The sequence below is a fragment of the Cyprinus carpio genome, chromosome B16 (genome assembly GCF_018340385.1).
Source record: "Cyprinus carpio isolate SPL01 chromosome B16, ASM1834038v1, whole genome shotgun sequence".
Classification (NCBI taxonomy): domain Eukaryota; kingdom Metazoa; phylum Chordata; class Actinopteri; order Cypriniformes; family Cyprinidae; genus Cyprinus; species Cyprinus carpio.
The window spans coordinates 26972558-26984661 of record NC_056612.1 but is presented as its reverse complement, the minus strand read 5'-3'; the positions used below and the strand labels follow the sequence as shown (position 1 = coordinate 26984661).

Sequence of the window (12104 nt, the reverse complement as noted above, 5' to 3'; positions counted from 1 at the left end):
GGTTTGCTGCATATGTCAGTCACAATCTTCTCCTAAATGTGACTCTTCACAGGGAGGTTGTGGAGTACATGGTCCAGCATTTCAAACCGCAGCTCTTTGGTGACCGAAAGCCGGTGTATGATGGGAAGAAGAATATCTACACTGTTTTAGCGTTACCTATAGGCAGCGAAAAGGTATGTAAAAGAGCTTGGTTTGCCATATTCACAGCAAATAACATTTAGTCTTAAAAGATTCACAATACATTCATAGTGATTACTGGGGAGATCATTTGAACCAGATAAAGCTGAACTGAAGCATCTTAAGTTTACTTGATTATCCAAACATCATTTATTTTTATTTTTTAGAAAAAACAGTGAGTCTCAAATGTAATCGTCAGGTTTTTGAGGAACGTTTATTTGTTCATCTCTCAATCATCATTGTATTGTATTGCATTATATGTTTGGATCATCAAACTAAGCATTAAAAAAATATCATCTTACTAAAACTTATTATTGGAGATAAAGAGTGACGACTGATATTTATATCATTTCATGTAAGTATCTGCTGTACTGTTTTTTTTTTTTGTAAGCATCAGAATTTCATCACGTTTTGTTCATGCAAATATCAGCATCTGCCACAAATCGCAAATATTTACTCAGTTTGGGCCTCTGAATAAAATGGACTATTTTTCCCTCCACAATCACACTATATCAGATTATATGAGCCATAAAAGCCCTTGATATGTGTATGAATTATGATGCTCAACAACAAACACGCATGCAAACTTAAAGACTTTTATTTTAGATGTCAGGTTTTACAGGGTTAAGGATTGTGAAAATCCTACAAATTTCCTACACGTTCCTGTCATTAAGGTTCCATTTCAGTTAGTTTTGATTCATTTTTGTGAATCAGTTCAAACTGTCTGTTTCAGTGATTCAGTTCTAAAACTCCGATTTGATAATTGGTTTCAGAGCATCTTGATTTTTGTTCTGTGATTTCCATCCCTAGCCTTGATTGTAATTTATGTAAAGTAATTAATCCAGTTTCATGCTGTTGTCATCCTGGGCCTCTCGTCTGATGTTGTAGGTTGATTTCGAGGTGACCATCCCCGGCGAGGGGAAGGATCGCATCTTTAAAGTGTCCATTCACTGGCTGGCCAAGGTGTCGTGGCGGCTGCTGCAGGAGACGCTGGTCAGCGGACGTCTGCAGGTCCCGCTGGACTCTGTCCAAGCTCTCGACGTGGCCATGAGACACCTGGCCTCCATGAGGTACGCTGCTCTCAGACTGACAGGTCACAGACAAACCTTAGCGGCTTACTATCGATTCACTCGTTTTCTCAGAGCCATCGATTCTGCCGATGCATACAGTGTTCATTCATATAATCTTGAGTTGTATTATGTAATGTAATTTAATGTAAAGTATGTCATTTTTGTGTAATTTGTGTAGTTTTAGAATGAATAATTTTTATATTTTAATTTTAAAGTTTCAGTAATTTTGTTGTATTTGTCATTTTTCATATGCTTTTTTATTAGTAATCATAAATAAAATGAATAATAAATAGTTTTAGTTTAGTTTATTTCAGTATAAGTTAAACTAAATGAAAATGGCTAATGTTGCCTGGCTAACTGAAATAAAACGAGTTAAAAAAAATGTATTTTATTTCAAATAACAAAATTATTTTTTTTTAAGGTTTTAGTTTTAGTTGACCATAATAGTTTTGAAATGTGAATAATTTGTTTTTGTCAAGAAAGATTTTACATGTTTAAAATGGAATGGATCATAATTTGAGCAAGTATCATACGTTTTTTAATAAATGCATTCAATTATATGGAGAACCTGGAAATTATGAGGAATTTTATAATTGTTATTTCTAGACCAAGAAAACTCATTGCTGTTTTTATTATTATAATAATTATAATTATTATTATTGGCACATTGCACTCTTTGTTATGTTCCAAGTAGCCTGTATTTAAAGTAGTGCTGTCAAACAATTAATCGTGATTAATCCCATTCAAAATAAAAGTTTTTGTTTACATTATATATGTATGTGTGCTGTGTAGATTTACTATGTATATATAAATACAAACCCACAGTATATATTTAGAAAATATTTACGTTTATATATTTTCAAACTCTAATATTTTATATTATATATAAAAATATTTAATATATAAACATAACATATTTTTCTTAAACATATACCTGCATGTGTTTGTATTTATGTATTTATACATAATAAATATACACAGCACACACACATATAAAAACTTTTATTATGGATGCGATTAATCTAAACAGCACTAATTTAAAGATTACTTTAAACATTTAAAATGTTAACCTTTTTGGTGCAACAAGCAATCTTAAGTAGTTTGTCTTTTCTTTTATAACCTAAGACACATTAGGAGAACCATTCACATAATCCTACAAATGCACTAAAAAAATACACAATAGCATATTTATTTGAAATTGAATCGGATCAAATCAAATTCAGTTTTAAAGCTCAGTTTTCAAAAATCATTCCTGAAGCTGCTTTTAAACATGCATTGGTTTACTGGACTCAGTCAAATGGGAACTTTTAGCTTTACTGTCTTAACTGTTGTGACCGACCGTCCCGTCTGCAGGTACACCCCAGTGGGACGCTCCTTCTTCTCCCCTCCTGAAGGCTACTATCATCCTCTTGGTGGAGGCAGAGAGGTGTGGTTCGGCTTCCATCAGTCTGTCCGGCCGGCCATGTGGAAGATGATGCTCAACATTGACGGTATGACAGACGTCTTTTATCTCTTAATTGCTCTTTGTGCTTGAATGCATGCTGTGTACATTCAAACTCTCCATTTCTGCTGTTCTCAGTATCTGCAACAGCCTTTTATAAAGCTCAGCCTGTCATTGAGTTCATGTGTGAAGTTCTGGACATCCGCAACATCGACGAGCAGCCGAAGACGCTTACCGACTCGCAGAGGGTCCGCTTCACCAAGGAGATCAAAGGTGGCTTTCTGAACGCCTTAGCAACATTCTAACAATCAAAACAAAATACCCTGGCGACCACTACTAAGAACAACTTTTGGAACTGCTTGGTAACAGCCTGACAACCATTAAGAAAGTGTTTTATAGGAGTTAACCAGTAGACAAAAATGACATTTCAAACCAAGTTTTGCAGTCACGCTTTGGTATGATTTCGGCACAGCAGAGAAAAACAAAACATAAAATTGCTTCTTTTTTATTAAATAGTGGTTTACTGGACAAACTACGATTCTGACTTTAAATAACAAAGTCTGTCAGTATGGTTTCAACCTGCTGCAGCACACTTATTTACTCTAGTTTATGGTTCTGTTGTGAATAGGCTACTAGATTTTAAATTCTGCCACCTTATTTTAGTCAGTATATATCTTTATATTATTTTGTCTTTCATGTTGTAATTTTTTTTTAGTTCTGTTGTGCAGCATCTTATTTGACAAAAAAATAAAAATGCAAAGTTTTGTTGTAGATTTAATGTTATTGTTTAATTTGAATACATTTTAAGATTTATTACATTTTATTAATTCATTAGACACCAATTTTGTTGATAAAAAATGAAATTCCACACAAAACACCAAATTTAGGGGAAAAATAAAACAAGTTTTGTGTGGATTTATAGCTACTTTTTAATCGTGTACAAATAAGTCATGTTTACATTCATTCTACAAGGCATGTGGAAATCACGTTGCAATCAATGCATGAAAATATCAATATAGTATGATATAAAATATCGTGATCATATTACCACGCAGCCCTATTTGGATGTGTACATTTCATATTACTTTCCACACACAGAAGTTCTGCACATGCACTGCTTTAAACAACACTGCGTTCGCTCACTACACATGCGTAGCGAACAGAAAGAGCTGTATAGAAAATTTCATTATGAATATGTGTTCCATTACGCCCCTGATAGTTTGAGATGAGGTATCCGGTGAAGTCACTGGATGATCTCAGCGTCCTGCCACGGCTTTGTCTTGGATGAGTCATTTTGATATCATGCTTTAACACAGACATTGAATTAAAAATGAATGATGCAATCCTGAATTCTGACCATCTTCATGCATTCCAAGAGGAATTATTGTGGATCCGGCCTTTCATTTGAGTCTTACGCTGAAGGCTGTAATTACCTGGAAGTGGCGCCATGTTTATTTACTTAACTCTGCTGAAATGGTGCTGGATCTGTTGCAGAAAACTGCTAAATAAAGTGTCTGCGTGAAGAAAAACATAACACAGACGTATTGTCTCTCAATTAAATCAGACACTGGAAATATATGCAGTTCATTTATAATGCATTCGATTTTTTTTTTTTTTTTTTTTTTTTTTTTTTTTGTGGTTTGAATTGTTGTTTTAAAAACCTCAAAGAATGACCTCTACAAGCTTTCATAGCACTGTTTAACTCGTGTTTTGATGGTGTCAGGTCTGAAGGTGGAGGTTACGCACTGTGGTCAAATGAAAAGAAAGTATCGCGTCTGTAACGTCACACGTCGCCCTGCTAGTCACCAAACGTGAGTATTGTGCTGCGAATATTTCACACTTTTTCCATTTTTCCTAATGGTCTTGCTTTGAGTTAGTAATTAGTCCTAACTCCTGAAAATGTTCAATGAATCTTCAGTTTCGGAGGATTGAAATCGTTGACTGAAACCATGACATTATAATTAGCACTTCTACAATGGTGCATTTTGGCTTGTCGGTGTCTCTATAAATAAAGGATTTGCTAAATGTGTCCATTTTACATATCCATTATATTTTTACTTATTGTGTTGTCTTTATTATTTAATGTCTGTTTCTCTCAATCTCTCAGGAAAACGGGTTTTTATTAAAGGCACCATTTAAATGTTTATATTTCAACAACAAATTAAAATAGTAAAATAATGATATCATTATATAATAAATAAAATAAATACATTTTTAAAAACAGCTTTCATGTTAATTAAGTCATTTTTGTTTTAAATATATCTGTATAGTTTTTAATGAATTTTTATTTTTAGCTTTCGGTTTAGTTATTTTAGTACGTCAAGTGAAAAGAAAAAATGTTGCCTTGGAAACTAGCTAAAATAAAATTACTTTTTTTATATATAATATATATATATATATATATATATAATATATATATATAATATATATATATATATTTATATATATATTTCTTTTTTTTTTCCAGTTAACATTTATTTTAATTCAGGTATTAAAAATGTTTTTTTTTTTTTTTTTAAATTTTAGTTAACCCTCTTACTTAACAGTTACTTCTGTGTCTGTCTGAAATGCATCTTTGTATTCTGCAGTCAAATAGTTTGTCTAATAAGATCCTGTCGCTGGTGTCTCCAGGTTTCCCCTGCAGCTTGAGAGCGGACAGACGGTGGAATGTACCGTGGCTCAATACTTCAAGCAGAAGTACAACCTGCAGCTCAAATACCCCCACCTGCCCTGCCTACAGGTGGGCCAGGAGCAGAAACACACCTACCTGCCCCTGGAGGTCAGTCCTGTTATCCGTACACTCAGAACGGCCACAGACGACCTTCTCTGTTCTGATGTGGTTTGCTGTTCTCGCAGGTGTGTAATATTGTAGCAGGGCAGCGGTGCATCAAGAAACTGACAGATAATCAAACGTCCACCATGATCAAAGCCACAGCGCGATCCGCACCAGACAGACAGGAGGAGATCAGCAGACTGGTGAGTGCTGACCTCTAGTGTGCAGCGGGAAACGCGCCAGGTATTTTTACCCCTGAAAAAATAAAGCAAAAAGAAAGAAAGAAATGCATGTTTTTCAGGCTTTTGATGATACGTGGTTTGCATCTTAATAGTTACGCATAAAGTTTTGCAATCAAAGAACACCTTATTTTAACCATTGCTGCCAAATAGATCAACAACATATAAGTGACCCTGGAGCACAAAAGCAGTCTTAAGTCAATGGGGTATATTTGTAGCAACAGCAAAAAATACATTGTATGGGTCAAAATTATTTTTTTTAATGCCAAAGATCATTAGGATATTAAGTAAAGATAATGTTCCATGAAGATATTTTGTAAATTTCCTACTGTAAATATATCAAAACCTAACTTTAGATTAGTAATATGCATTGCTAAGAACTTCATTTGAACAACTTAAAGGCGATTTTCTCAATATTTAGATTTTCTTGCACCCTCAGATTCCAGATTTTCAAAAAGTTGTTTTATCGCGACAAAATATTGTCCTATCCTAACAAACCATACATCAATGGAAATTTTAATCAGCTTTCAGGTGATGTATAAATCTCAATTTTTGAAAAATTGACACTTAAGACTGGTTTTGTGGTCCAGGGTCACTTATATATATTTTTACAATATTAGTCATTTGTTACATATGAAAAATCACAACATTTGTAAATGACAGAAAACAGCATCCTTTAAAATAATATTCTGGAAAATCTAGCAAAAACTTCTCAATATTTATGCATGTATTCAAAAAACATCTTGAAAGTTAAGCATTTGCTATTAAATGGCTTGCTATTAAATTGTTCAATCAAAGGAACCATAATTATAACTAAGATCAACAAGACTGACATATTCACAACATTCACAACACAACATTTGAAAAAAATCACAGTATTTGTAAATGATTAAAAAAACGCATCTTTTAAAATAATATTCTGGATTAATTTATCTGTATCTTAAATGCACTAACAAATTATATAATACTTGTATATATGCATATATATTTATACTTTTATTGCTGTTTGCATGTAGAATGATTCAATAAAATTTATGGTTAACTCTTTCCCTGCCAAACACAGAATTTTCTGTTATTCATGAGACAGGGCTTCGGAATTTTCCGTGTTTCTGTGTTTTGAGTGTTTTATGTTTTTTGGCTGTTTTATGCTTGTGGTGGATGTTTTTAGTATGTTGTGTTAGTATAGAAAGTACGAGGAAGATGCGGAAACCATGATCTCATATGTATGGAAGCCCATTTCCGCCACTGAATAAAAAGTCAAAAAGGTAATTGCGACATTTTATCTCACAATTCTGACTTTTTTTCTCAGGTCTGCGTGATATAAACTCGCAATTGTGAGTTAAAAAGTCATTATTGTGAGATATGAACTCGCAATTCTGAGAAATAAAGTCAGAACTGCTGACTACAGTTACAAAACTACAATTCTGAGAGCGCATCGGTCTTTCCCACCCTCAAAATTGGACTTTAACTCGCAATTATGAGTTTATATCACGCAATTCTGACTTTATAACTCGCAATTGCTTTGCAATTGATTTCACAGAATTGTGAGATAAAAAGTCAGAATTTTTTTTATTCAGTGGCGGAAAGGGCTTCCATACATATGTAAGCGTATGCATATGAAAAATAATGCGATCATCAACACTAACCGCGTATAAATGAAAACTGCCTAATGTTACAGAGTGAAATATCAATCCAGAGATATTACTGAATATGATCCAGATCATGTAGTATTTGATGAAAATCTATGTTGATAAAAAAAAAACAATGCTTGAAGCTAGAATAAATAAACTAGAATTTTAATTTGAATGTAGAGGGTTTGATCTTTATTTTGATGCATTGCATGTTCAGATATTCTTACAACAAAATATTCTGGGGGCCATGAAATTTTAGTGAAAAGATGTGGCTGGCATCTTTTTTTCAAAACCGTTGGCGGGGAAAGAGTTAAAAGAAGAAGAAAAAAACCCTGCAACTGTGGATGCCAGAACTTTGCCGTAAAAACATGGTAGCAGCATGTTAAGTTTTACAGATTGAACTTAAATGTAAAGTAAGAAAAGGTGTAATAAATTTACTGAAATGGTGTTAATATATAGCAAATTACTGAAATCTAATAATAAGTGCAGCTCAGCATCTGTGGCAGGCTGCTGAATTCCTGTCACAGATATTCATTTGATCTGTACCTCGGTAAAAACTAGATCTGGGATTTGAAAACAGGCTCTTATTCAGAATGATTTCACTTCTTAAAACATTTTAATTCTCCCGAATTCCTAAATGAGGCGTTGAAAGAATCAAACCAGAACCAAATACACAAAATTCCTTCTGTTTCTCATCTCTAGAAAATATAGATATTTTTAAAAACCTCTGCTGACAGAAATGCACTTTTAATGAAAGCCAGTGCTTGCTCTTTAAACATTGACAAAAACATGAGTGTTTTCCACATTTTTGGTTTGTTTTTACAAAGATGGTCAAATTTTCTGTGATGACTTGCATTGAATCCAGAATCGTCCTAATTTAAAGGTTTGTGGTCATAGAATCAGCCCATTTTAGCCGTTTGCCTTTCCTTTTTTCTGAGAGAATGACTGCAGATGACATCATCACAGCTTTCTTGAATTCTGTTAACATGAGCATGAAGTGACATCATAATTAATTTCCACGTGACGTGATCTGTGATCATCAGTGGAGTTGTCTGGGGTCATCTTGAGACCAAGTTGTTGTGATGTCAAATGTCATATTAAAAAGGCATTACGATCTTTTAGAATCAAAACGTTTCATAATCTTGGCAACAAACATATCACTGGAAAGGTTATTTTGATATAAAAGTAATATTGACAGTGGAATCTAGACATTTGTGACAGAAAAATGCAATAACAAAAATCAGTGGAGTTTGGATGGCATCCAGTGGCTGTTTGTGGTATGACGCCCTAAATAAAATCTCACAGGAACCTCAATTTTTTTCATATCAACTTCAAATTTGGTACATAACTTATTTAGACACAAAGCTTTAATTTTATACCAATTTCAGAGTAAAACCTGTTATGTAAAATATTTATAATAAATAAAATAAAATTAAATTAATATAGCGCATTTTATTTACAGTACATTTAAACTTTTTGATACTAAACTTTTTTGAAAAATTCAATTTTTGCTAAAATTTGCTAATTTTTTTCTTTAAAAAGAGACCAACCTTAGGTCTATATTCCAAAGTGTTCATAAATTACAACAATTTAAGTTTGAATAGTGCACTTTAATGCCTATTTTTAAAAAAATGGGGTGTGACAGTTAAAGGGTTAATTTAAAAAAATGTATTGTATATTTGCATTATAACAGTTTTAATGAGCAGGTTTACTTTGTATTTTATGATATATTGCAAGAGATACATTCAAACGTAGCAAGTAAATTAAGAAATTGTTTACTTTTATTACGTACATTTTTAGTCTTGTTGTGTACAGTTCATCAGTGTACGTTATTCCAAGTTGTTGTAATCTTTCATGAAAATGCAATAAATTGCTCTGCCTCTGACATTACTTTCCTTTTCAAACATACTCAAGCTGTCTTACTTCTCAAGCATTCTGATATGTAATGCCCAATTTTCAGATCAGTTCATATAAAATGAAGATCATTTTTCCTTATTCTCAACTATCCCGTTTTAATCAGTAAAGATGCACATATGTGGAAGTAAAATGGGTTGTGAATGCGGTTTCATGTTTGAGGGGCATTTTCATAATCTTGCATATTTTTTTCTTTTCTGTTCAGATGAAGAACGCTAACTTTAATCTGGATCCCTACATTCAAGAGTTTGGAATCAAGGTGAAGGACGACATGGCCGAGGTGACGGGGAGAGTGCTTCCCGCTCCCATCCTGCAGTACGGCGGTCGTGTAAGATCTGTTTTACTGAATCTGAAGCTCAGACAGCTCCTGTTCTACTTCCTGTTCCTGTTGCTGAAACAGTAGATCAATAATGCTTGCAATGCCAAGGCAGTAGGTTCAGTTCCCAGGGAATGCACTCCTGGTCAAAGGTCAAATATTGCAATTTCAAATATCTGTGATGTCCAGCTGTATTTTCAGCATCATTCCTCCAGTCTTCAGTCCTTCAGAAATCATTCTAATATGCTGATTTACTGCTCGAGAAACATTTATTATTATATTTTGTTTAGGGTAAGTAAGTAAAAGAAACAAAAAAATAACAGAAAAAAGAAAATGGAAAACAGTGGCACGTAAAAGTGAACATTAAAGATATTTATAATATTAGTGTAAAGATTGCATTTCAAATAAATATTTCAAGTAAATGCTGTTCTTTTGAAAAGAGAAGAATCAAAAAAATATATAAATATTTCCTCAAAAATATTAAACATTGATAATAATCAGAAATGTTTCTTGAGCAGCAAATCAGCATATTTTCATGATTTCTGAAGATCATGTGACACTGAAGACTGCTGAAAATTCAGCTTTGCATCACAGAAATAAATTACATTTTACGATATATTACAATAGAAAATAGTGATTTGAAATTGTAATAATATTTTACAATATTACTGTTTTTACTGTTTTAATCAAATAAATGCAGCTTCGGTGAACAGAGGAGACTTCTTTCAAAAACATCAAAAAATCTTTCTTACTCTCAACCTTTGACTGGTAGTATAAGTGACTTTAGATAAAAGTGTCTGCCGAATGTATAAATGTTGACGTGCTGCTTTTACACATCATCACCTCCAGTCTGAGATTTCTAAATTCTCTCTCACAGAATCGTGCCATTGCGACTCCTAACCAGGGTGTGTGGGACATGAGGGGAAAGCAGTTCTTCAACGGCATCGAGATCAAAGTGTGGGCCATCGCTTGCTTCGCTCCGCAGAAACAGTGTCGGGAAGAGGTGCTCAAGTAAGGAAACACACAATTTCTGTTCTTTCCTGCAGGTTTTCTACACACACTCTCGTCGGTTTTGCATTATTTGCATTTTTCACTTACTTGGATTGCTCTGGTGTTTTCACTCAAAGCTACGGTTTATGTTCCTTGTTATTGTTTTATAGATTTTCTTTTGTCATTTTTAGCATTCTGGTTGGTTGTGAGGTGATGGATGAAAAAAGCCATCCTAAAAGTCCACATTTGCATTTTTCACCATTTTTTCCCCATATATTGGAGCTTGTTGCACGTGTATAAATAAATATGTAACACTTATTTGGCATTTTATTTATGCCACTTTGAAATGCAGTTTTTAAACAAATACATACACTATCGTTCAAAAGTTTGGAGTCAGTAAGATTTGTGATATTTTAATTATATTTAACTAAATAAATATATATTTACTGGTTTCAAAAGAAGCATTTACACATGTGTAGTTCATGATAGATATTCTTAGCTGGCTGCATGTAAATAAATATATCGAGCCAAGATTCACTCTGAAACTCACAGCACATAATTTTATGAAGGACAAAAAAACTGTTCACAAATGATGAAATCAAGATGTAAATATTTATGTTACAAATTATAATTATTTTTATTACTTGATTTATTTTACAGTATAATTACAATCAATTTCTTATCAGTGTTACTTTAGTATCATTTAGATTCTATTATAAGTTTTCCTTATCTTGAATCTGTTTTATTTTTATATGTTTTATTTTTATTTATATATATATATATATATATATATACTGTATGTCTGTTTAGTTTTATATTTTTTGTTTCAGTTTTTAAAACATTACTAGCTGAAGTAAAAGGTTTATGTTTTATTTTATTTCAGTTAATGTTTATTTTATTTCAAGCAACAAAAATGCTTTTATGATTTCAGTTTCAGTTTTAGTTTTAGTTAACTATCATAACCCCGTTTCTTATTTAGTTTGATATTTGTATTTCACAAATCACAATATGATCGTCATTTCAATACAACAATCAATATTCACAATAAAATCATGGCGATTATTATTTTATTGTTATATTGAATTGGTCAAAACTGTGGGATTGTGACCAATGACAATTCAAGTGGAATGAGATAAAAAAAAAAAAGAAAATAAAAATACTGTTCTTTTCCTAAAAGAAATATAAAAAAAAATTAAACATGTAAAAAAAAAAAACCTATAAAGCATCACAACTGTTTTCAACCTTGATAATTATAAAAAAAAAAATATTGCATGCTTATAAATCAGCTACGAATACTTTTGTGTTAATGTGAAGATCTCTTTATCAGGAACTTCACGGACCAGCTGCGTAAGATCTCAAAGGACGCTGGGATGCCGATCCAGGGTCAGCCGTGTTTCTGTAAGTACGCACAGGGAGCCGACAGCGTGGAGCCCATGTTCAGACACCTGAAGAACACCTACTCCGGACTGCAGCTCATCATCGTCATCCTGCCCGGAAAAACACCCGTCTACGGTAAGAGGGTCACACACAGAGCAGAGCGTCCACCCGCCAGA

At 33.0% G+C, this 12104-nt stretch overlaps 1 protein-coding gene across 1 annotated transcript in view; it reads left to right on the top strand.

Annotated features, from left to right (window-relative positions):
* The window catches only part of LOC109083959 (protein argonaute-1-like), a 29903-nt gene that overhangs the window by 8669 nt on the left and 9130 nt on the right, over positions 1–12104 (top strand). The window contains exons 3-12 of the mRNA XM_042741758.1: positions 53–173; positions 1066–1247; positions 2601–2737; positions 2827–2961; positions 4412–4499; positions 5320–5467; positions 5545–5664; positions 9451–9573; positions 10439–10572; positions 11879–12063. Of these exons, the coding sequence (XP_042597692.1) occupies positions 53–173; positions 1066–1247; positions 2601–2737; positions 2827–2961; positions 4412–4499; positions 5320–5467; positions 5545–5664; positions 9451–9573; positions 10439–10572; positions 11879–12063 (1373 nt within the window). The remainder of the gene's footprint in view (positions 1–52; positions 174–1065; positions 1248–2600; positions 2738–2826; positions 2962–4411; positions 4500–5319; positions 5468–5544; positions 5665–9450; positions 9574–10438; positions 10573–11878; positions 12064–12104) is intronic.